General features: G+C 48.7%; 1 protein-coding gene across 1 annotated transcript in view; it reads right to left on the reverse strand.

Annotated features, from left to right (window-relative positions):
• Positions 1–25,202, reverse strand: part of LOC118794661 (insulin-like growth factor 2 mRNA-binding protein 1) — a 74,958-nt gene that overhangs the window by 31,548 nt on the left and 18,208 nt on the right. Inside the window, exons 3-6 of the mRNA XM_036552910.1 lie at positions 5,247–5,295; positions 2,819–2,870; positions 1,091–1,154; positions 142–429 (exon numbers count right to left, since the gene is read on the reverse strand). Of these exons, the coding sequence (XP_036408803.1) occupies positions 142–429; positions 1,091–1,154; positions 2,819–2,870; positions 5,247–5,295 (453 nt within the window). The remainder of the gene's footprint in view (positions 1–141; positions 430–1,090; positions 1,155–2,818; positions 2,871–5,246; positions 5,296–25,202) is intronic.

Here is a 25,202-nt window from a genome sequence, read left to right on the forward strand (position 1 = left end):
CAGCTTGAGAAAGCTTACAGAATCTGCCACTTCAATGCATTTAAATCTAATGGCTGGAAAGTGATGATGATTAAGGGCAGTGTACCAGCCTCAGGTCTCCCTCTGCCTCTTTGGGAGTGTTAGCCCGCCGCCCCTACTCACTTGCTCTGAGTCTGTTTGGTGATGTTGCGGATGGTGGCCCCCTCCTTGCCGATGATGGCGCCCACATACTGGGTAGGTACCAGGAGGCGCAGGGGGATGTCGGCGTGCTGGTGCTTCGGGGGCCCACCGGAATTGGGGGAGCCCTGGCGCTGGCCGCGGGGCCCATAGCCTGGGCGCCGGCCGTTGTCGGGCCCCCGCTGGCCGTCCACCTCGGATGTCTCGTCAGGGATGTAGGAGACATGCAAGGCGTTGTTCTCGAACTGGTGTCCATTCAGCTTCTGGATGGCCCTGGGTGGGGGGGGGAGAGAGAGCAGAGAATGCGCTCTGAGAGGGGACCGCAACCGCAAGGTCAGCCCGACCCGGTCGCCTCACTCACCGCCAACATTCGGACCGGTACCGCTCCGAGTCACACGCCTGGATTGATTTTATTACTGTCAGACACCCCTAGACAGGGCAGCTGACAGGGTCTGTGGTAATACATCAGTATGTGTGGTGAGTATGGGAGGTTATTTTGGCTGGCACGGCCCTCACGTTCCCCTCAGAGCTGGCACAGCAGTGTGGTGCAGCGGTGAGGATCAGGGCTCGTAACACAGAGGTTCACACTTTCATTCTGATCGCACTGCTGCTGTACCCTTGAGAAAGTTACTTTATCCAATTTGCTTCAGAAAATACCCAGCTGAGTAAATGGATGAAACGCTACCTATTGTTTGCTCTGAACAAGGGCATAGGCTAGGCTTATAATGTAATGTAAGTTGGCACACGCTGTATGTTTGCACTGTTATGGTAACAACTCGAACTGAATGTCAGAAATTTCAAGACACAGCTGAATTGTGCGTTAAGCTCCATTTTGGACCCGTGAGTGAAAGCGGGGACGGACGGCCAGCGGACTCGTGTCGTGAGGTGCTTCGGCTCTCGGTTTGGCCGTGGAGAGGGGCAGAGCATTACTCACTGTCGGGCCTGTTCCCGTGTCCCGTAAGTGACATTGACGACTGCAGTTTCGCTTTCCGTGTTCACTGTACAAGAGAAAGAGGTAGAGGGACCGAAAGAGAGAGACGGTACATTCATTATTTACTCTTGTTTTCATGTATGTGTCTTTCCTGTGTCAATGTTTCTTCTTTCAGAGAACATTTCACTCCTAATTATATCACTACGCAAACTGCCATCACCATGGTAATGCTGGTATGTTGATATCATGGTACTGCTGAGATTACGGCACATTATACAACTGGTAAGAGAGGGAAGAAAGGAAGCTGGGAATGAAGGGAAAGAAGCCAGTGGAGAGTGGGGGATAAAAAAGAGAGATGGTGAGGAGTTCTGGCATCCAGGTAAGATGGACCACATGGCTGGGTCTGGTTACCTTGGTTATGATCCAACGCTTGAAGTGTGACCTACAAACGGTCAGCCCCCATTAGGGCTAAAGCTCTTTGTGTAAGAGTGTTAAAGGCATGCAGATCCTGTTAGGAGGTGTAAGGGGGGGAGGGGAGGTCAGCTGGCTGCAGAGCACGTTTGTCGGTAAACAGATTCCTCACAGACTGGAGGGGGGGGGGGGGGTGCTCCGGGGATAGAACTGTTAGCACAACTATAGCACCGTAAACAGTGACACCCTTGGATTCAACAGGTTCCCCCCCAGTGCATCCAACAGGCGGACGTCACAATGGTGTCGTTACTGAATGAGAGGTCTGTGCAACTGCGGGAGGTGTGACTGCCTCCGGAGTTGTCAAAATAGGGCGTTCACGACAACACCGTAGCCATGTCTGTGCTGGTACCTGGTACTATGCCTGTATTAATGTCTCAGTTCATAAAAAAAGCATCTAAATACTATATAGAGACATGGACTTCGACTGTCATAAGCGGAGATGAAAAAATGCCACACATTCAAAGGGGAAATGTTTTTGCAATGAGTTTTTCCTGAATGGCTCAGTTGGTGAGACGCGCGGAGACTGAGCCCGGGTTCGATCCCAGCAGTGCCATCGGTGGACATGACTGGGAGCTCACAGTGGTGGACCAAACTGGCTGTGTTGTTCCACGTTCTCCTTATGAAGTGTACTACTTTCAGCCAGCAGCAGCTATCTCAAACACCGAGCTAACATGTTACCCATTTGAGTCGTGTATGAGATTCACTTTCCATCTGTTGCACTGTATGCAACTGCTGGAGAAACAGTTGCGTCTTGTCAAAACAACTCAAGGGGTGGCCACTCTTAGGCCCGGGAGGACAAATGGCCCTAGGTGTTTGAGGTGCCATGCAGTCTGAAGCTGATAAGCACTGGGAGAAGCAGGGGGATTCCATCCGACTCCAGCTGTGATTCCGAAGACTGTGTCTGGTAATTCAGACGGGGTTACATGAAGACCTGGAACCCCCCCCCCCCCCCCCCACCCCACCCAAATGGACTTGTTCACCCCCCGATCAAAGGCTCCCTATTGGTATCATCTGCATCCCCTACCGCTGCCTTGCATTCCTAAAGCTCTTCGACTCATCACCAGCTAAGCGGCGCTTTAACCTGATCCAAGCAATTAGCCAAATGGACTTAGAGGTCACATTTGGCTGTTGGTCAAAAAATAAGTTTTTAAACCCCACAGCAATGAACTTCAAGCTGCAACTGTCAAGCTGTGATGCTTTACCATACGTGCAGAGCAAAGATACCTGACCTTCTTTAAAATGAAGAAAAAGAAACTGTACCTTGTTCACAGTTCTCCACTGTTCCATATTGAGCCAACAGACCATCAAGTACCTAGGAAATAAACACACATACTTATACATGACATCAAACACAGACCCAAACCTGGTAGAGAGTAAACTAATGTAGAGTAGACTGTAATACAGGCTAGCAGATAATTTATAAACAGATAGACAAACAGCTTTAGCCGGACAGAGATAAAAAATAAAAATCTTGAAAATAAATAACACATGAAATCTTAATTATAAAATCTCAAAGTCTTAAAATTCTTTGAAAAGTCTTCACTGGGTATTTACTGTTCCTAACAACGCAGACCTAATCAAATGTTTTTCTACCCGACAACCAACTTTAAGTCAGACATTTCTCAATACCTTTTCACTCATTTTTTAGTACAGTATATTGGGTAAACAGATATATCAATGGACAAATAGATTACTAGACGGATGGTAAATACAAAGGCAATATAAATCAGCAGACAAACTGAAGCACAGGCTTTGTGATGCAGTGGCCTGTCAGTGTTAGCCCACACGTACAGTGCAGTCATTCACGCTGCATGGACAGCCTGGCTGCATTAGGCCCGGCCCGGCTGATGGACAGCAGGCCCTCTTGTGGCCTGCAGGGAAAGGATGGCCTTGCAGGGGAAACACAGGGGACATGCTGAGCCATGCCTTAGCAGAGCAGTGGCCTGTCAGCAGTGCGCAACAGCCCCACAAGCACACCACACACACACATACACTCTCACGCGCGCACACACACACCCACACTCTCACACACACGCGCACAGACACACTCTCACACACGCACACACATACACGCACACACAACCACATACACGCACACACACACATACACCCACACACAACCACCCACACACACACACACACACATACACCCACACACAACCACACACACATACGTGCACACACAACCATACTCACACACACACACACACACACACACACACATACACCCACACACAACCACACACACATACGCGCACACACAACCATACTCACACACACACACACACACACATACACGCACACACACACACATACACTCTCACGCGCGCACACACACCCACTCTCACACACACGCGCACAGACACACTCTCACACACGCACACACACACATACACGCACACACAGATACACACACATGCGCGCGCACACACATACACGCACACACAGATACACACACATGCGCGCGCACACACACACACGCACACAGTGCTGCAAACCTGACTGAGTCAGCAGGTGGGTGGTGGTTGGGGGTGGGGGGTATGGGATGAGATCTGTGGATCTTCCCCCTCTCCTTATTTCGCATCCCCCCCCACCCCCGCTGTCACCTGACTGACGATAAGCGTGTGAGGCGCAGTGCGCCGGGGAGGACCTGCATGTTGCCGTTCCCGCATCACGCCAACAGGGGCTCGTCGCAAGCCGCCGGAGCCCTCACTGTACAGCCACCCTGCTTTTATTCTGAGAGCTCAGAGTAACCACCTTCCGCTGGCGCATAGGTGACACATTAAAAAGCTCTTTCCCCCTTTGATGCTATAAATTGGGCCCGTATCTTCAGTTTCAACATAAATGATCTTCAGATGCAACAAAATCCCTTTTTCGCGCATTAGGGTCGACTGTAAAACTTTACAGTGGCGCTGAACATGCTGTTAAATTTCAGGAGACAGGGACAGTTCTGCGACAGGAATTAATACCACAGGTACCAAAGATGGCTAAAAGCCAACACTGCTGTGTCCTGTACTAGTTCTCTGAGACAGCTCTAAGGCTACAGTTACAAGGCTCCCATAGCCTATATCCCACAGCCTCCCTGTAGAGCCGGATCCATGTCAGATCACACCGTGTTAGCCCGCTCATAGCCAAGCTGCGGGCGGTGTCGGCTAGCCGCTACGCTGCTGTGGTCAGCAGAATAGACACGCAATAGACAGCATGATGTCATCGCTGATCGTAGCGTACCGCCAAAGGCAGATGGGAGTAAAGTGACATCTCCGTATCTCTGGGAATGCCTCTGACTGCAGGCTGAGCCAAGTCCAGGCAGCGGTGAGCGTGCAGCATGGTGTGGAGTTCTACAGCGCTGATGACAGTGGATTGCAGTGGAAAAGGCAAAAGTGCTGGACTGGGCCTGCCAACTTCTTAGGTTAGCCTGGGAGCCATTTTAGGTTATCTTGGCAGCCAGATTAGGACTGCCTGGGAGCCTGTTAAGGATAGCTGGGAGGCTGTTTAGGTTATCTTGGCAGCAAGTTAGGATAGCCTGGGAGGCAGTTTAGGTTAGCATGGGAGCCTGTTTAGGATAGCCTGGGAGTCAGCTCAGGATAGCCTGGGAGCCAGCTCAGGATAGCCTGGGTCCAGCCCCACAGAAGGAAAAAATTCAGTGGAGATTCAGTGGATTCAGTGGAGTCAGTGAAATCACACTCACCTCCCACTGCAAGTGTGGTGGAATGTTTCTAATCTGGAGTTTCCTGGTCCTGCAATGAGACAGAGAGAGAGAGAGAAAAAGAGATTAAGAGAGAGGTGCAAGCACTGAGCACAAATCAATTTCAAGGATGGCAGACACGCACTCCTGCACCTTTGCACTCTGGGCTGAGCACAGATGCGCTGTATTTCTAACATACAGGGAGTAAAGTACTTTTCCCAGGTTATGTATTCACAGGACTATTCCGCACATAAACTCTGTTGCATGTGAAAACCAGGAAGGACTACGGAGCACAAAACTCCACAGCCTCTATGTCAAAGGGTGCAGACTGTGTACAGGCAGCTTAACTGCACGTATCATTATCCCCTCGCCGCGTAAGCGCCCTTCTTCTCTACTGTCACAACTACACGGCCAGTAAAACTGCATGTGCTTGAGCACCGCGCAGTGCCTGTAACAGGCCATTGGCGGGATAGATCAATAATTGAAACGGTGTCGTAGAGTGGCACAGTACATCAGCGCGTGTGGCTCGGAGAGTCTGTTGCTCGTGTGCCAGGGCGAGGGGGTGGGGGGGACAGTGTGCACTTGGAGGAAAGGATGGAAAGGAGGTGGGGCTTTCATTGAAATTAGACACTGCCGGCCACTGTAGCGGAGTACCAGCTGCCTTGGCACCCTCTCAACGGCACGGGCACTGGAGCGCTATTTACTACTGGGGAGGGTGTGTGTGTGTGTGTGTGTGTGTGTGTGTGTGTGTGTGGTATAGGGCATAACCATAGGGGCTGGTAGTAGAGAGACCTGAATGAGTGGCCAAAGAAGCTCTACACTCAACAAAGGAGTACTCATTCACCTCAGACCTTTACTCTGCATCAATCACAGAGCAGGAGAGAAGGAGGAAGAGTGGATTATAGAGGGAAAGGGAAGAGGGCGATGGAGAGGCGTACACAGACAGACAGAGGATGGAAAGGAGAGTGTCATGGGGATAGAGGAAGAGAGGGGAGGGAGAGGGAGTAAGAGAGAGGCTGAGAAAGAAAGGGAAGAGAAGAAAGAGGAAGACACAGGGCTGGAGAGCAAGATGGGGGAAAAAGAGAGAGGGTGTGAGAGACAATAAAAGCTTTTTTTAACCACAAGCGGGGAAAACTGAGCTACATTTAAGTACAGTGGATCACACTAAATTTATTTGTATGAAAACAAAGCTCCACAAGCTATTTTATTCAGCCAGACCCAATACTCTGGCTCAAAGCATAACCCCTTCAGGGTCTTTCTCAGCAGGTACACCCTATGTGCAGGTAAGCCATAAAAAAACGCACCACATTGTTCATGCTCCATTTTGTAATGACAAAAGGTTGTCATTGGCTCCTTAAAAAAAAAGCAATCTTAGAAGGAGCGGCTTTTCTTACACATCAATGGAGTTTTGTCCTTCAGTCCCCCACCTGCCTCAGCCAAAGAAAACAACATCAATATACAGGTTTTGAGAAACAGATAAAAGGACGGACATTTGTAAAAAAAAAAAAAAAAGAGAAAGAAAGAGGAAGAGGGGAAAAAAGATCTGCAGGTATGGGAGATCTGGGAGGATTAGTACCCACACTGTTCATGTAAGGAGAGGGGGACAAAGTGTCGCATATAGGTTATTCTCCTTTGATGCAGGAAAACAATTGCTTAGGAGATGCTCTTATCCAGAGCGACTTACATTAGAATACCCCCTAGTATTAGACTGGACTAGAGACATGAAATCAGGCACCACTCTAGAATTGTTCTTACAATACTCACTTCAATCCATCCAGCATCTCTCTCTCTCTCACACACACACTCACACACACACACACAGGCAGAAGCAAGCAGACACACCAGCATGTGCACGTAGGCTGATGTGTGCCACTGTTACCAATGCCGCAACTGGAAGACATTCTCACACACTCAGCCAGACAAACACCTACCCACCTAGACTGTTCGACTGCACACAGGCACAGAGGCAAGGCGCAGCTACGCCTAAACGCAGACCCACAGCTCTCTACACCTGTTGCTTTTTTTCTTTTATAGCACACCTGTACATAGGCCCGAATCTTAAGGAACACGCACGTGTCCCATCGGGCTGCGCAGAATGACCCTCGGCTGCAATCAGATTCATAACTCGCCCCTTATTCTGCTAATTCCCTTCTCCCAATTGCCCTCAATCAAATGCGCACGCAAGCACAGAATGAAATACCCGACCCAAAGTGAATCAATAACCACTGTTCCCATACTCCAAAAATCATCAGCCCCCGCCCGCCACACACTACTAATTCCAATAGTGTGACCCCCCTGCACCACACCCTAACCACACATTCCTGAAAGATTCTGCACAAAGGCAACAATGTATCCAGAGCTTAAGGTAGTGTGGGCAGACACAGTTCTTAGCCAACTGTCCAGAAAGCCTTAGAATGCTATCACACCTTAAGCTACACTACAGGTAAGTGTAGCTCTCCTGTTCAGTCGTACCCATTCACATTAGAGCGTACAGGCTCAACACGTGCCGTCAGCCGTTGTCCTAGGAAATAAACTGCGACAGGCAGGCCTGGACACACATTCATTCCTCGCGTTAATGACGGCTCAGCTATCTGTGGCATGCTCTGGAGAAAAAAGGCTTTCCAACGGCTGCCGTAACCCGGGTCTCATGTGGTCAGCGTTCCCCCTCCTTCCTCCCTGTGTGGGAGATGAATCTGTGGCACTCTTCAAGGGCAGGGCTGCCTGAGATCTGAGGACCCGTTCAGCTGATCGGCCTCCCTGCTTCCTTGGCCTCGTCTCATGTCCCCTCTCCTCTCTGGCCATCTTCCCCCCCTCCACACAGAACTCCCTGTATCTCCCAGCCTCTGCCCAGACTGACTGCCCGCCCACCCCGCCATTTCCCATCCCATCTCTCCTCTTTCAAGCCTTCTCTCCTGATGCGCCCTCCTTCATCTCCCCTCTCTCTAACACCTCCCTCTCCCCTCTGACTGTTTTCCCGCTGCTTTCAATAAGGCATGTGTGACACTTCCTCTGAATGGGGGGCAAAACGAAAAATTTGAAAAATTAGTAAAATAAAGCTACACCATTAACCCTTCCCGATCAAAAACAATCTCTCTTCCCTCCCTCTTCTCCCTTTCCTTTGGGCAGTCCTGCTGTCCTTTGCCCTGTGTCCTGGACCCCCTTCCCCACCTACCATCGACCTCCCCCAAATGGCTCACTAAGGCACAAAATGGCTGCCGTGTGTCACCCAAGTGGGCTCTGTGCACTGGTGATGGTTGACGCGAGTCACCCCATTTCTCTGTAAAGCGCTTCAAGATGGTGGAGATAAGATACTTAACATACCCCAATAACTGAAAATCAAAATCCCTCATCTTACAAACACATCTGCTCTGACGACACCTAGGAAATATCCTTTAACTAGGACCCAGCACCTAATCACTCCAAACCCTGACTGACATCTGATATCATCTAATGTTACTCATGAAGATCACCACTCGCCCAACGTGTAAGTATGAGGCAAAATAACGTTGCTGCTGTGGATCACTGTCTGGCACCATGTAAACACTGAATCTCTTATTATTACGCTGTATGTGTCAATTAGTATGATGTATCATGTTACGTATATTGTTTGGAAGGGAAATGTTATCTAATTGTTTGATGACTCTTTTACACTAAAAATACTGCATGCTTGTATGTTTTTCACTGTTCTCACTGCAAAAATAGCCATTCAAAAATAAGAAATAAAATAATTAATACAAGGTGTTTTTTGCTAGTAATAAGTGAAAAAATCTGCCAATGGAACTAGTGGAAATACACAGATATTCAAGATGCACCGTCTAAAAACAAGTCCTTGTAGCTCAAGGAAATGTTGCTTGTTTGGTGACTGTGTCTTATATTAAGTGTAAAGAGATATTTTGACTTGGATTTTTTGCAGTGCTTCAGATTAATGCATCTTTACTGCAGCTACTGGCTGTTCTGTAACTATGCTCTGGTTGATCTCCTTACTTTTAGTGTGACTCGCCACACTAGTCTGCTGAGTTTCTCTCAGCCAGGACATCTGCCAAATAATAATAACATTAACGTATTTTACCTGTTCACCCTCTTTCTCTCAGGAGGGCCGCGAGGCTACAGTCAGGTTCCTCCTGTCTTGAGCAGCGCTCTCTGCCTCTGGGTTCAATTTGGACTGCAATCTTAGCATTTTAGTGGTACAAACCTGTCAAGTTCTGTTTACGTTTCCATTGGCTTAGCCTGAGCATTTCATGAGTAACAGAAAAAGAATGAAAAAAATCAACCAAAAACCTGTAAATCCATGAAAATTTGATGGAAGGAACTAATTATTACCTACACGGGCATTTCAAAAGATACCACAGAAAGAGCACACTAACCAATATAGATTTAATTTAGCTCCTTTCAGTGATTTCCTGACTTGCTTGCAGTGCCTCACATGAAGCCCTGCAGTCGTGTGTAATGTAGCTAGCATGTATTGTTACATGGAGGCCAGAGCAGGAAGGGCAGGGCATCAAAGGCAGTGCTTCAAACGGGCTGAAGTGGAGACAACACCGTGCAGCCGAGGGGGGGCGTGGCGGGGAACCGCCTCAAGATAACGTATCGGAGCAGGAAAATTGGGGGAAGGGGAAGAAGATGGGTGATGTCACCGTAGCGCTCGGAGAGAGGAAGGAGGAAAGCCCCCGCTCAACGGGAGTCATTCAGGAGGCCTGAGGAAACAGCAATGGAGGAAGCCACAGAGACAGCAAAGAACAAAAAAAGAAAAAAAGGAAACAGAGGGAGCGGGTAAGGGACGGTGAGAGGGGGAGAAGAGAGGAGCAGAGAGAAAGACAGAGAGAAAGAGAGAGAGATATGCGAGAGAAAACACGGCCTAGGGAGCAGGAGATCGACCTCCGAGTGCCTGCTAACGTTCTCGCAAGAGTGACATCTGGCCTCGGCCCCAAGAAGGGAGGCCACGTCACCCCCTTGTGAGAAAATGTGCGCGCGGCTCGAGAGAGCATGCGCGGCCGGTAGATCAAGGGGCGGAATGTGAGGCCCGCTCCACTCCGCCGTCTGGGAAAGGGTTAAAGGGGAATTTATGGCATGCGGTTGCACCTTAATCCCCGACGACCTCTGAACCCGGCCAAGCCACGCCTGCCGGAGGCAGGAAATGGGGCCGACAGCAAACCCCCTCCAACCTCCAACCCCCAACCCCACCTCACCCAACCCCCACCGTCTCTACATCACACATTCAAAGTCCACAATACAAGCCGTCCGGCCACAGAGTCTGTGATCGGGGGGCTAGGGGGGAAACCGCCTTGAATTGGAGAGCTCGGCAGAGGCGAAGCACGTTAGCTCCCATTTCACGACTGCACTTTCTCTCCAGCGCCTTGCCAAACACCTTTTTGGCAAAACTCTGCTTTGGTAAAAGAGAACTTGCTACCTTTGAGGTAGAATTAGTACGTTTCGCCAGCTACCTCCGAAGCCTGCGAGAACAACAATGTTTTGCGAGACATGCCTGGGGGGTCGGTCGATAAGAAGACGACAAGACAACACAGATCCTGCCCCTCCCTCCTTCCCTGCTCTATCTTCTTCTCATCCCTTAATTAGCACAATCCTGTGTGATGGTCCTAATCCCCCCCCCACCCCCCACCCAGCTCCTACCACCGACACTCTAATTGGTGGATGCAGTGTTAGCGCCCTGGTGATGGGGACGGGGGTAGGGAGGGAGAGAGAGTCGCTGGCCTGCAAATTGTCACAGGAGAAAAAGCCCGTCGGTTGAGTCAGTGGCGCATTGATCAGTCCCAGATGCTAATGTGTCACCAAAATCCACACACAGTTGTCACAGAGGTTTAAGATATACCATGTAATTCAACTATACCTATATTACACCTACCAGATAAACTACAAATCATTTGCATAGCAGATGACGCAAATATTTGAATAAAATTTTTCAACAAAAATATGCATTTCTATTTGCCTTTTGGGATATAACAGAGTCAACTAGCTGCTCATTTTCCTTTCTGCCTTTCAGCACAGGTTTGCGAGAACGTGAGTCCAATGCAAGCCTGTCTATGGTCATATACATCCCACCAGTTGATCTTAACTAAAGCCAGGGCCGGGCCTGACTGCATTTCAAACAAGAAGGGAAGGAACGAGGGCCAGCGACAGGGAAACGCAGGGTTACGAGCGAGAATGCCATTCAGACAGTCACAGTTTCACCCCGCAGAGGTCAAAGGTGAAGAGCCCTGGGAAGGAGTGGAAAGGGATGGTTTGGGAGGGGGGTGTAGGGGGGTCAGCTCTTGTCATTGTTCTGACGGGTGAGGTTATTGATGAGACTGGGGAGGGGCAGGCGGGAGGGGGGGGGCAGGGCCGGGCATTTCAAAGTTGAGCTTCTTCAGGAATACAATGGTGAGAGAAATACAGCTTAAGAGCTGGAGGGGGGTGGAAGTACAATGCTGCAGGCCACAGAGCAGAGACAGATTCGGACAGGTTGAGAAGTTACGTGGAGGGGGAGGGTCAGATAACAGTGCAATGGATCAGAATGGAAGAGAATAAAAGTGTAAAAAGTAAGCCTCTATATTTTCATTTCTCGTTCTCTCCACCCGGGCACCAGTTGCCTTCCACCATGTTTGAGCGAGCCAACTTTAACCCCTCCTGATCGCCCCTACCCCTCCTCACCCTGACCGGTGGGGGTGTGCATATGTGCATTTTTACCCTTCCCCCACGCCAACCATGCTGTTGCCCTTCCCCAACAGAGCTCCCCAATCCACACACACAGCTCACCCACCCACCCACCCACCCCCACACACACACACACACAATAGGGACGGTCAAAGAGGAGCTGCTTTTCAAGGGAGTCACATGAAAATAAAACTTGGCCCTCTGAAGTTCGCCTCGCCCCGGTCCCCCTCTCTGCGGCGCGCACACAATGCGAGCAGCATCTGAAAACGCAGGAGACATGTCTGCTTTGAATGAGAAAGGCCCTCAGAGGGCCTCCCCCACAGAGATGTACAGATGCATGATGGGCCACCACGGGAGTCCCTGGCAAGGGGGACACCGCTGGGCCCAGCAAAGGCAGAGCTGGGTAAAGGAGCAGGCAGCGAGAATAAGCAAGCATCTACATTACCCTCCACACGCACACCGCAAATCAAGGTGCAGCATGTGGCTAATCGTAAGAACTCCTGTTTGAAGGGGCCCAAGTAAAAAATACGACCAATAAAACCTAACTACAGCGAGTGACAATCAGACTGTGCTGACTGAAACCATGTCCTGTCAAAGTGGCACCGCTTTGCACACAGGGTCTATGAAATCGAGAGCGCCCGTTTAGTCAACTCTCTGAAGAACTGAATTTCTTCAGCGTCTTACAAAACAACACCCTCCAACGCACAACCTCTTTCCATTAACCATGTGAGGCCCACAGCAGAGGCAAAAATGTCAGACAGGAAATGCCACACAGGATGCCCCAGCATGCCTTTTTCTGTCTTTTGTTTCATCACAACTTCCTGTAATGTTTTCTTTCCTCCCTCAGCCAATCAGCACCGGAGCTCAGAAAAAAGGGAGGGAAAAAAACCTATAAGCGCAGAAGGGAAGAACAATAGGCCTCTAAAACTACGAAGGCTCTGCTTGGGGCTCATGCAAACGCTCGGCGACACCGCCTCAACAACGCTGGCCCCCTACCCCTACCCCGCTTCCTCCCCACACAGAGGAAAGGTGCCTCCTCTCAAAGCCACACTCCGTTTCTGCTTGTTCAGTCATAAACACATAATTACAGGATTGGCTGCAGGTATCATTTAATTTGCTAACAATATCCCGTCAACCACGGCGTCTTGATTGGACACGTGCAGCAGGCGCAGCTAACTGCTATTAAACCTAAAATCAAAGCCGCTTCTACTGTAGATGGGAAAAAAAAACACTTGAATTTCAAACAGGAGTCTGATTCAGTTGCATGCGGCATGGGTTCTCGGCCCATGCGCATGTTTAACTGCTGACTTCACAAAACAGCATTCCTGTGTCTGTGGGGGTGTTCAACTGACATGGCTTGGCAGCAGCGTGCAGGCCAAACAGCGTCAAGCGCTGCACTTATGTTCTTCACAAAGCTGCCCCCCCCCCCTTTCACTGAAATGCCCATTCATTTGCATTGTCCCCTTATGCAGAGTAACCTGCTTCAGCTTGGCAGGTTGTCCATTTGAACCCGTTTCACCGGAGTAAATCAGGTGAACCGCCTCGCTCGAGGGGTTACCCTTGCTGTGCCCCCCCAGCAGGGATTCAAACCCACATCTCCCTCCTCGGGTCTCCGGAAAACAGTCGCTGCTACTCACAGCTGCCCTCGGGGGTGGACCACAGTCCAAGGAGCCACGCTGGGAATTACTGGTCTGCAACCAGAGGTGAACAAAACATTCCCAAGGTCAGGGCCTCGACTCAAATAAAGAGACCCCGCATTCAACCCCCGGCGCTGACTGAAAGAACCCAGCGTGGCCGCGGCTGCCAGCGGGGGAAGGCGTTCCAGCTGGAAACCTGCCTCTCCACTTTCGGACACATCGAGGATTACAACAGCGAAAAAAGAAGACTAAATCAAACGGCAGTATTGTAGGGGGGGAAAAAACCAGAACGCTACGATAAATCAAAGCGCATCCAATTATCTAAAACATACGCTGTCATATTTACCACCGCTGAGCCCCATTGGGAAGATGAAGTGCTTGTCACCCCAACTTTGCTCAGCCAAACCCGTGCCGGCGTTTCCGGCAAGGACGGAGCTCCGCGCAGCGACAGGGGACGTGCGAGGAGGCGCGGACACGTGCACCAACGCGGGCCAGTATTCCCCCGAAGACGCGCTCGTTTGCAGCGAGGAAATTAGGAGATATTCGCCATCTGCTTTCGCGGATGCGGCCGGCGCAAAAAAATAGGAAAAAAGGCGGGACGCTTAACGCGGTCACAGAGAGCGCAATCGGCGCACGTGAAAGTTCTGGTAGTCACGGTAACGTCCCGTTGCACGGCGCAACGGTTTAGTCACAGCAGTGGAAAACTGGAAACCGATGTAACGTGGTAGGGGAATCACTGCAGTGGTGTACTCCAAGTATGGGTAGCCTGCCACCTAATTTATTTAGTTACACATCCTGTCATGAGTAGTGCTGTTATTCGGTCAGAGGACAGCTGTGCAAGGCCCCCCCCCCCTCCCCCGAAGGTTACAGATGGGTTGAACCGATGATGCTGATTTTCATGGGTGGGGGTGGGCTGGGGTATTGTGTGTGTGGGCGCGCACACACATGTGTGTGTGTGGTGGGGGAGGGGGATCTTGTATGCTTGCAAGTCTCCAGCAAGGTAAAGAGGGAGCCTCTCTGGTTTTTCACACACATACGCCGTTTTCACTAAACGGCCTCAGCTGGGGAAAGCCAGAGGCTCCTCCACAGCAACCCGACCCAGGCTAATAGCATGTTGGTCAACCCCCAGATACGACAGCAACCTCCCTCCGCCCGGAGCACGGGTGGGTCAGGCAGAGGGAGGCCTGTTCAGCCTGTGTGAAATACCACACACAGGGTTTCTTTTTTTAAAAATCGTACCCCTCGCTCGGCGGCGGGGTCTCGTTCACAAGTCATCGAGCACTCGCTCTAGGAAACGCATCGTCATTTCCTGATCTACACATAATCAGCGTCGTTCAGAAATGTCCGTTTACCGCGATCTCTCCAGAAAGCAGAGGCGTAAGGACTCCCTCCTCTGTGCTCACGAAAAAAATCTGCAAATTCTGCAAGGGATTTTGCTCTGCTTATTCACGAGACCCAGATTCTGGGATTCACCATCTCACTGAGGCAACACAGTGTGGCGATCTGCATCAAATCGGTGTGGTCTTCAGTGGCCATGTTGGCCCAAAAAATTTTAGGCTCCACAAATGATTGTGCCGACGCCCTCTGCACCAGGGAGTTCATGCAAATTATTAGATGCATTGAGACGTTTACCCAAAATGAGAGCAGAAACTCTCTGCGCTACCCACGAGCGTGAGGGTGAGTGAAATGAGGAGCCAAGACCTTACACATGCTATGCTAGAAAGTGCTTCTTAACAATTCCTACTCCTAGCAAGGTAGCAAGGTGTTACTTACTCACCACAGAGAGCTTTAGCAGGAAATAAACAATCATTTACCTCCCACACCATATATACCATATCCACACATCATTAGCATAATCTACAATCACATCAAGAATCACAATACCCACATCACTGATACCCATGGGCCTTATTAAACACGTTTCAGCTGAAAGGAACCCACTACCGCATGACATCACCGATTAGTATATCATGTTTAATAAATGGTAGCACTAAAACATTGTCCCAAGGGCAAAAGTCCCAATACATGCCTTCCAAAACCTTTGCATGACTTTATCAAGTTCTCATAGAGGGAGATGGGGCCGTTGCATACTCTCTGCCCCACCTACTGGTGGCAAAGGTAAACAGGCACAAGCACCGGGACTTATTCCTCCATTTTAAGAGAGCAGGCAAACGCATAAATTTGGCAAGCAACATTGCTCACTGGCTAGCAAACAAATGGGACGTTGGCAAGCGTGGGTAGTACCCAACAGCCTTTAACCCCGAAGATGCTGCTGGGTCAGCAGGACCTGACCAGTATGTGAGACTCCCAACAGCTGAAACCCAAACCATATGGGGTCAGTTTAGCATGGGGCACACACAGCTGAAGGGGGTCAGGGGTCTTGTATTTACTCACCAGTACAGGCGAGGCTATGAAATGGAGGTCAATGAGGTGTTCTTCAACATTAGCTCTAGAGGAAGGATTATGGCCAAACAGAGGTGAGACTTTACAAAAGGCAAGACAAGGGAAATGATGCGTTTGAGCTGGGGCCTGGGGTGGGGATGCATGAGGAGAAAGTGACCGCGGTCAACCTGTGACCCCCGCTCACTGTAACGCCTCACCACTGCCGGTCAGGCTGCGGGTTCGCTGTGAGAAACCATACGACAGTGCTCAAAAACTGACAGCACGCGCATATACACCCACTCCGTCCACAGCCAACGTAACCGGCTGCGGCCCAATCCAGGTTAATCGCCAGGCAAGTCGTACCGGGCCTGGGGATGCTGACCACGGCACAGGAAGAGACCAACGGGGGGAAGTTGTAAGCTGATTATGCCCTAAGAGACAGATTACGGACTTCGGAGTTAATGAAAACACTGCCAGTAGCCAAAATAAGCAACTGGATCAGCATCCACTTTGGTGCAGGGCAAGATGGGAGGCCGCAAACCGTGGAATATAAACAAACAAACTAGAGGAATTCCACTTGGTTAAAAAACAACAACGCTTTAATAGAAACAGAAAGACTGAACTAATTGCTTAACGTAGGCCACTCCCTCAGCTCCTACCCCCTCCTCCTCCTGCTCCTCCACCTTCCCCCCAGATCCTCTTTCTCTCTTTCTCCCCCACCCTCCCTCTCCTTTTTTTTTTTTTTTCCTTTGGAATTCCTGATCACCCCATCCCCCCTCTGGCCCTTCCCCGCTAAGGGGTGAAAGGTCATTCCACAGAACAGGCAATCAGAGGATGCTGATGTGACATTAACCCTTTGCCTGCCAGAGCAGAGCTCTGTGAGAACTAGGATGGCGAGCTCCTCGCTTCTGTGGTTCAGTGGTCCCGACAGCCGCTGCGCTGTTTTTTTTTTTTTTTTTTTACGGGGCGTGTGCCAACTGTTAAATGCACCACCAGCCTGCGAGCATTTAATTGTGGTAGCATCCTGAAGCGATGGGGTCAGAGCGCCATGTCTCACCCGAGTCAGGCCACCTCAAACCCGCGGAATTCACACCCGCCGCACTCTGGGCCTGCATCCAAACCCCTGCCACACACATGAGGAACTGAGGGTAGAAGCAACTTAATACGCCACCGCATTACAGGAAATGACATCACATTACAGGAAATTACATCACAGGAGCAGCAATCTGATTACTGACCGGTTATCAATAGTCATATAGAGCCAACCTAAAAATCCAAAGCAAGTGCGGTAGCGTCACTCTGCTACAAAACCACCATTTGATGTGTTGTTTCCTATCAGCAAAAATAGGGGGTATCCATCGGGGTTGAAGATCAGTACAATTTCTCTATCCAAGACTGTGTCACGGCACTGACAAATCAGACACGCGGGTGCATTCAGCTTTGTCAGTAGAACGGTTAACACGTTCCTCATTTCAGCAAATGCCAGGTGAGGGCTTCGGAGAGATGAGAGATGTACCACACCCTTACCTTTCACGGCCATCTATCTCTCCCATTCCTCTTCACCAGAGCAAATGTGAAGGCAAAAAAATGCGCAGAAACGAGATGCAGAAAATGCGCAATTCACACGGATAATAGTTTTGTCAGTAAAGCCATCAGAGAAATGGCTCAACAAAACGCCAACTTATCAATGCCGCGCCAAGGCCATCGGCACTGCTAACAAACCCGCACTGTACGAACAGCGCAGAAAATTATGTAACCGAGGTAACAAAACAGAGCCAACAGCTGCAGTTCCCTGCCTGGGCCGATCTATCATATTTAAAATTGTGATGCGAACCAAAGGGAGCTAAATAAATCATTAGGATGCAATCAATGACTGATCCCAGAACAGCGGGCCCATCTAAACAAACCCTCCCACCAATTAGGATGAGGAAAACAGCCCTGTGTTCATTCATCACGCAGAGGCCTCCACTGAACCATTGAGGGAAGAGAGACGTGACAGTACCCCTCTCCTCCACTCCCAAGGAAAAAAAAGGGGGGGTGGGAGGGTAGGGGGGTGCGCCATTTGCGAAGCTTGCCCCGCGCACTGCTCCACCCAGCGCCGTGGTCGCGAGGCAGGCATTCCTTCGGACACACTTCCCACGAGCCCTGGAAACGAGGGCCGTAATTTTGGTCGAGGGGGTCGAACCGTCGTCAGTTAAGGCGGGCGCAGGGGAACCGATACGCCAAGCGTAGAGGGGCCACGGCCAGAGCGCCGGGTCAGAGACCGGGCGGCCGAGGGGTCGGCTCCCAGGTGGGCCACGGCGGTTGCGCCTTTTGAGAGGAACTTTTAACCTCAGCCTCCCCATTACAAACAAACAGATCCTCCCCCCCCAGGGCTGAGAGACCCGAAACGCAACACAAAGTCACCCTAGATAGGACTGAGCAAACACTATGGTGCAATTACATAAGAAAGAACAGCGCGAAACACAACTCAAACCCCCCTACAAGGTAAAAAACTCAAATATGTTAACATGGAATTGGAAATCATCCAACCACATCTGAGTTTCATCCCCAGAACCTAACTGGTCAAAGGATCTACTTCACGCATTTACATTATCCAAGACTGTTTCAAACAGAAAACAAAATGCAAAACAAAAGGTGTTCTGAGAATTGCTACTTCTTGTTCGCTCACGTATCTACATCATCAAAAGTGTCATACACACACACACACACACACACACACACAGGCACCAGGGTAGCTGATAACTGTCAGCAAATAATTGCTCCAAGGTGCAAGACACCTGAATCTAGGATAAGATAAAAGGGCCAGAAGAGGCCCTTTTGCAGATGTATCAAGGGGTCCAACAAAATAAAAATCCAGGCTACCATAAAAATGGCGTGTACATGAAAGAGACAGGTAAATATTTAATGGTTCTATCGAGGCACCAGTCAGTATGAAACCAGAAATAAATATTTCATATTCAGTGGCAAGATGCTAAAGTCCATATTCAAAACACTGGCGCTAATGCGAACTTACAGCTTGAAATGGATTAGCCTCATTCATCGGCGTGGCATACATCCCTCTCAACCAACAGGCAAGGGTAACATAGCTGCTAACACACGGTACGCAGCTATGCACCCAAACCTGCCACATGATGGTGGTTCTGCCCACTGATCACCACAGGTAACAGCAGTGACGATAAAAAGAAAGTGAAAGTTGATGACAGTGAAGGAGAAGTAACTACAGCTATACAGCAAAGTGAAGCAAGGGATCTCCACAATGGACGAAGCCTAAACCTCTCAAATACATCTGAGCCAGAGAACTGCCTCTGGACTGACACACTAAAAACAGGGCACTGCTTCTGTAACTCCTACCCACGGCTCCCTGTGTCAGTTTGAACCCGCCCCTTTTCATTCGTCTTTCCACACTGGGCTCAGATCCAAAGCACCCAATTCGGCAAGCCCTGATACAGGTGCTTAAAGACACTGTCACAATGTGTGCCAAACCAGAACAATTCAGCTGGATGGCTGGGGACGTTTCCTTTTTTTTTTTTTTTTTACAGAACTTAACACAGCTCGGAACTGCACACAACAACCAAGGAAACCTCCGCTGCAGAAGACATCGGCAAAAAACGTGATGTAGCCTAATTATCAGCATCGAGAGCTGTCAGTATGTGCTGATAAGCTTTATCATTGCCTTTAATAACAAAGTACGGTGACAAGAACACTGGACTCCAAGCGATAAGGGCTCGCGGCTGAGTCCCAGGTGAGACAGTGCAGCTGCCCTTGAGCGAGACGCTCACTGCAGCGGCCCCGGCGCATAACTGGTCGTACGAAGACAAAGTGTAAAATTCTACACAGACCTGGATGAGGGTGTCTACATAAAGACGGCCCCTGACAGGCCGGGCCCCTTCAGGAGGAGTTCCGCCCTTTACAAGCTACTGAGAATGAGGCACTGATACTGTAGGCGTGGACAGTCCACTCACGTGGTCACAGCAAGTGCTGCTCGCCATGTTACACACCTGTGACAAAAGTTGCACGCATGCTGGCTAGAGGCTTGTCGTCTCTCTTACCACCAGGCTGCAATTAAAGATCATTCAGTATGTTAAGCTTATTCCTGCCTTCCTGCCATTATTTCAGTCTCCCCTCCAGGCCTATCTACCAAACTGTTACACAACCCCCACCCCACCTGCCAGACTTCTGTCTCCACTGCACACTCTTTACCTGTCCCTCTCTAACACCGTCACTAACATGCAAGTGCCTCAGTATGGATAATCAATCACCTAGCAGGTCCAGATCAACACAGTGGGTCGAAGCATGATAGTCCTAAGTAATCAAACATGTTCTACATCAGGTAACATTTTGCACACACATATACGCACAAAAGGACATCCATACTCGTGGATCATTAATCCACCATGAAACAAATATGTGCACCAAGAAAAATTAGTCCTCCAAAACATATGTGCACTGTCTAAAAATAAAAAATAAAAAAACAGGAGGTGAACCACATTTTACAACGCAGGGGGCTCTTTTCCCCACATCTTTTATTGTTCGCCTTTCACCAGTTTTCCAAATGGAAATTGTTACTCAGTGCTCAGAGTCCTACACTGACTCTACATATTCAATTAGAAATACACAAAGCCCATACTGAGTATTGACTTTGATATGTTATATATCTAGTCACTCTCTATAGATGGTGTACACGTTCAGAAGTGTGCTGATCCAAGTAAGGGAAAAACAGAAGCCTTATGTCACTATCCATTTATTCAGTTTTCCTCGCCAGACTAAATCTCATGTCAAGCTGAACAACATTAAAGTAGCAGAAACTTGTATGCCATGGAGTTTAGAGCAATGTTCCACTTCCAGGACCCCCTTTCCCCATTTGCTGTACAGGGGGAAGATCTGGCAAAGATTATAGCCAGCAACACTGTGACACAGGAATGTGAACTACAAGACTTTCCTAAATTATCAGGCAGCACCATTGATAGACTGGGGGCAGACTGCATGCCACGTGAAGTCATCGTGACAGCGAGGAGGGCAGGCTTGGCATGGCAGACAGGTCGCAATGCCTCAGCAGGTGACACCGCAGGTCCCCCTGGCATCACAGCGGCCACTCCTTTGCGCTCGGCACAGCGCCTGCTTCGGCTGAGGAATATCTCCGTGCTACTGCAGCCAGTGTGGAAGGCAGGTCCTCTCCTGCATTATTACGTCAGTATCTCCCCACCCCTCCCTCACTCCCGTATGCTGAATTCTACAGCTCCTGTATGAAAGGGGAAAAAAAATGGCAGGCCACTGCCCATAAATCGGAGAGAGGGCTTCCCTGCCATTTAGCCAACAGTGCTGGCCGATAGTTCCCAACTCCACATCTCGACCCCTGACCCCTGACCGAATTTGGAATCCACTTGGTTGCTGAGTTAAAAAGGGCCAGGAGACTGTGGGGGGTGCGGCAAACAACTGGACTTTTTAAAGGGGCTGCATTTTCAGAGGCAAAACAGACGTGGGGGGTGGGAGGTGGGGGCTGGGTCTCCGATCAGGAGCAAAGGACGAACAAAACAAAACACAAAAGGACTTGCGCCAAACCAGTTTGGCCGCATATCTCCTTTATCTTAACATTCAAATAACAGCTGCGTTAATCAACACCACTGGTGCTGTTCACGTAAACGCAGAGGGTGTTACACGTTATGCAAGGCATCGCCAAGTATGCGTTTCATGTCAGAGGAGACAACCTGTAGGAAGATTTTTGTGCCTTTACAACGAAGGTCAACAAAGAATTGTGTGTTCACTTGCTGCTAAGCCAAGTCCATAAAAATGTAATTAAATAACGCAATCTAATTTCTGTTTAACAAACAGCTCAAATCCACGCGCGACCCTTATCGCAATGTCTACGTCGTTCTTAAGTAAAGAATGTTCACCAAAGAAGTTCCAAAAACAACGCTGAAGGTTTAGCACAATCAGCTTTTACGCTGTCACGATTTAACGTAACAACATTGTGCATGCGCCTCATAGCTTCTTGCGGCATGCGTGGCAACGGTGTAAAAAAAGCCTTTTCCTCCTTCGCCGTAGGTGCATTTTTCAAGTGGCGTTTGCGGATCTGCAGATCCGTATGTGTGTCACTCGCCTGGGAAGTCTGGTTGAGGTGGGGTCGGTGTGGCGGTTGATGCAGAGCGAGAAAAACAACTCTGGAATCCATTTAGCAGCGGAGGGGATGTGCCTCAGTCTGGGTCAAAGTTCACACTCCTTGCAATAATGACCTGCCCAGTAATGGAAAGATGGCAGAGAGGAGAGCCTCCATTTTGTGTCACTTCAACAGCATTACATTCTCCCGATCATGGGTTTATGTAAGTGGCGGGGGTAATAGACGTAAAAGTCAAAATGCAACACGGTGGTTTCACGAATGCTTAAAAAACGCATGGAATTAAAATCATACACACGAATATCTACAAGTGATTTAAGAGAATTCGTGGGTCTGTAATTCAGTTCAAATTCACTATATCTGGCAAGTGGAAACTAACGAGCACGTTACGCTGGGGGAAAAATGCCCAAATGCCGACAAATGCGTGCTGTTTTTGAACGGGTACATTGGACATTGGGGCACCCATCTACATTTTGTTAGCAAAATATGGAAATGATTTAATTACTCCGTTGTTGGCCTTTCTTCAGTAGGCTGGATATACTTAACTGCATCTCGCTCCCACCCCTCCCCCTTCTTTCCCCTTCGCGTTCGCCATTTTGCTTATTGGGGGAAACAGCCATGCTACAGACCAAACTCGGCAAGCGCAGGCGGGTGGTTTGATTTCGAAGGCCGTTCCATAAAATGGTTTTCTAAAAAGTAAAGCATCATTTTAACGTTTAAAATTTCGCATATTATGACATCATACAAGTAAATCCATTCAGAACGATAATGGGAATGAAAATGTGGTGGTATGATTAATTTAAATTAACATACTTGTTTTCTTCTACACGTCGTTCTACAACTTACCAATTAAAATTGTGTGTAATCGTATTTGGTGAAATGCACAATGCAATCAAATAATTTGTTTATTTGATTGCAAATTGTTACAAATTGTTTTGTAATTGCTACAAATTGTTTATTTCATAATACCTGTAAATAACCTCCGATATGGTGATGTGTGAGATGGAACTTTGCCAGTCTGTTTACCAAGAACAATTTAGGTAACCTCGCCTTTTAACATTGTGTCGGACATTTAAGACTGGATACATGTTGCCTATTAACAATCATCGTAAACCGAATATTTAAAGGAGTTTCAGGTCGGCCTACTTTCATGTCACAGAGTAAATTTCTACATGTCTCAGTATGAGAGCTTTTCAAATCCCATTTGTTTATAAGAAAACGAGACTTGAACCTTTATCATTGCCCCCTCAAACTAAAACATGTAACTCTGCCTCGTCTCTCATTACGACACCCCAGTTAAATATGGCTTTTCGGTATAATTAAAGCACGAGTGAATCAAGACGGACCAGTGGCGCTTGTGTAGGCTGTCATTCATCGTTGTGTGCAAAACATGACAGACGAAGTTATTTATTGTTTGTCTGTTCTATGCAAGCACGTAAATAAAACCGGAATCCCTGAAATAATGGTTAATTACACCAACATTCCACCTGGTATTTTGTTTTTATGGCATTTCCTCATAAGGCGTTCGGGATGCCCACATAGCACCGTTTCAGAGAATACAGAATCATGAAGTCCACTTGACACCATGTAAAATATCTATTAATGCATCTGATACAAGCAAAGACGTATGGTATCTTATACCAATCTTTCCACGGGATATTCCAGGTATGCGTTTTACAGGAACTGTCTTTAGAAGGTATTACGAGTATGGTTCCAGAAAGCGTTTAAGACGAACATGAAAAACAAGCAGGGCTTGCCATAAAAATGTAAAAAAAAAAAAAACATCTTTGATTAGATAATGTTAACAGTAGGCACCCCTACGGAAAATGAACACTTTATGACAGCCATGAGACATGAGTCAACGAATTAATTCAATCCTTTTTAAACAAACTAAATCATCCTTAATTTCAAAGTCGGACATGGTCTAGCATTCCCCATTCTGCACAAATGACACAACATTCGCATGCCATGTGAACGAGAGAGCAGCCATCTTTTTCTGACAACGCCCAATTAACACAATGAATCGCAGTCACATGTGGTAGCGGAGAACAATCTGGAAAACCCAACTATTTAACATAAAGGATGCAGTATGTAAGTGTAACGTCAGAACAGCATAGCAGGGCAAATACGCAGTCCTTTCCATATGAATGAACAATTTCTTGTAGGCCCTCTGCGCTACCATGTTTAAGAGACATGACTCACACCGAACAATGCTGATGTTCAGAGGCTGGGATATCGAGGCAGTCTAACACCACTGCCATTTTGAAACAAAACGGAAGGGTTTGAAACAACAGGCAGACGTGGGGGCACCGGCTTGTTTAAATGGCTGCAGACAAACGCGTGTGAAATCACATTTTCAACGTGCACGTATAGCCTATGCAATTTAACACTTGTTTTCATTTATGAAATTGGGTGTAGATTCACACTTTGAAAATAACGGGGGCAAACTTAATGTCCAGCTTTTCTTGAGGCAGGACGAAACCGACACTGCCGAAGCAAAAATTAAGTTACACAGCAAGAAAAAATCGTTAATTCGCCTCACGTTTAAAAAAAAAAAAAAAAAAAAAAAAAAGAGGGTGTGGAGACGTGGACCGCGAGCGAACATTCTCGTGCTCGTCTCTCCCCACCTCGTGCTGCGGTTGCTCCAGAGCGCGCCTCCCCGCCCCTCCTCCCCGCGCGAGCGGATCGCCGTACTCTATCAGCCGCGCTGAGGGGGGGAGGGGGGGGGGACCTGCCTTCATTCATAAAGTCAGCGAACTACTCGAGAGTACTACGGAACCGTAAAGGAGGCGGCGCCCAGTCATACCGCGCCGCCCAACCAAAAGAGGGAGAGAGGAGGACGAGGGCGGGAGCGGGAGGAGTACAAGCCAACGGCCACGCAGTAGTAGTAGAAACAGAAGCGCTGCTTTTGGGAGAATGCAACACCCGCACACGTTGTTTCTAATTTTGCCACACGCAGCTACAAAAATGGCAGAGATACCTAATTATGTCCATTCGAGAACCTACGTTTTCAACCGTTTAAATACTGAACAAAAGAAAAAAAGGATTTTATATTGGTGCTATAAATTATATATATTTACATAGCAAACCTTAAACGCAATTAGCTTCAGAAATATCCACGAGAAGTCACAAATTAGTTTTTAAAATCTTGCAGAGTTGCCTATTAAACCCATTTTT

This window comes from Megalops cyprinoides, chromosome 19 (genome assembly GCF_013368585.1).
Source record: "Megalops cyprinoides isolate fMegCyp1 chromosome 19, fMegCyp1.pri, whole genome shotgun sequence".
NCBI lineage: Eukaryota > Metazoa > Chordata > Actinopteri > Elopiformes > Megalopidae > Megalops > Megalops cyprinoides.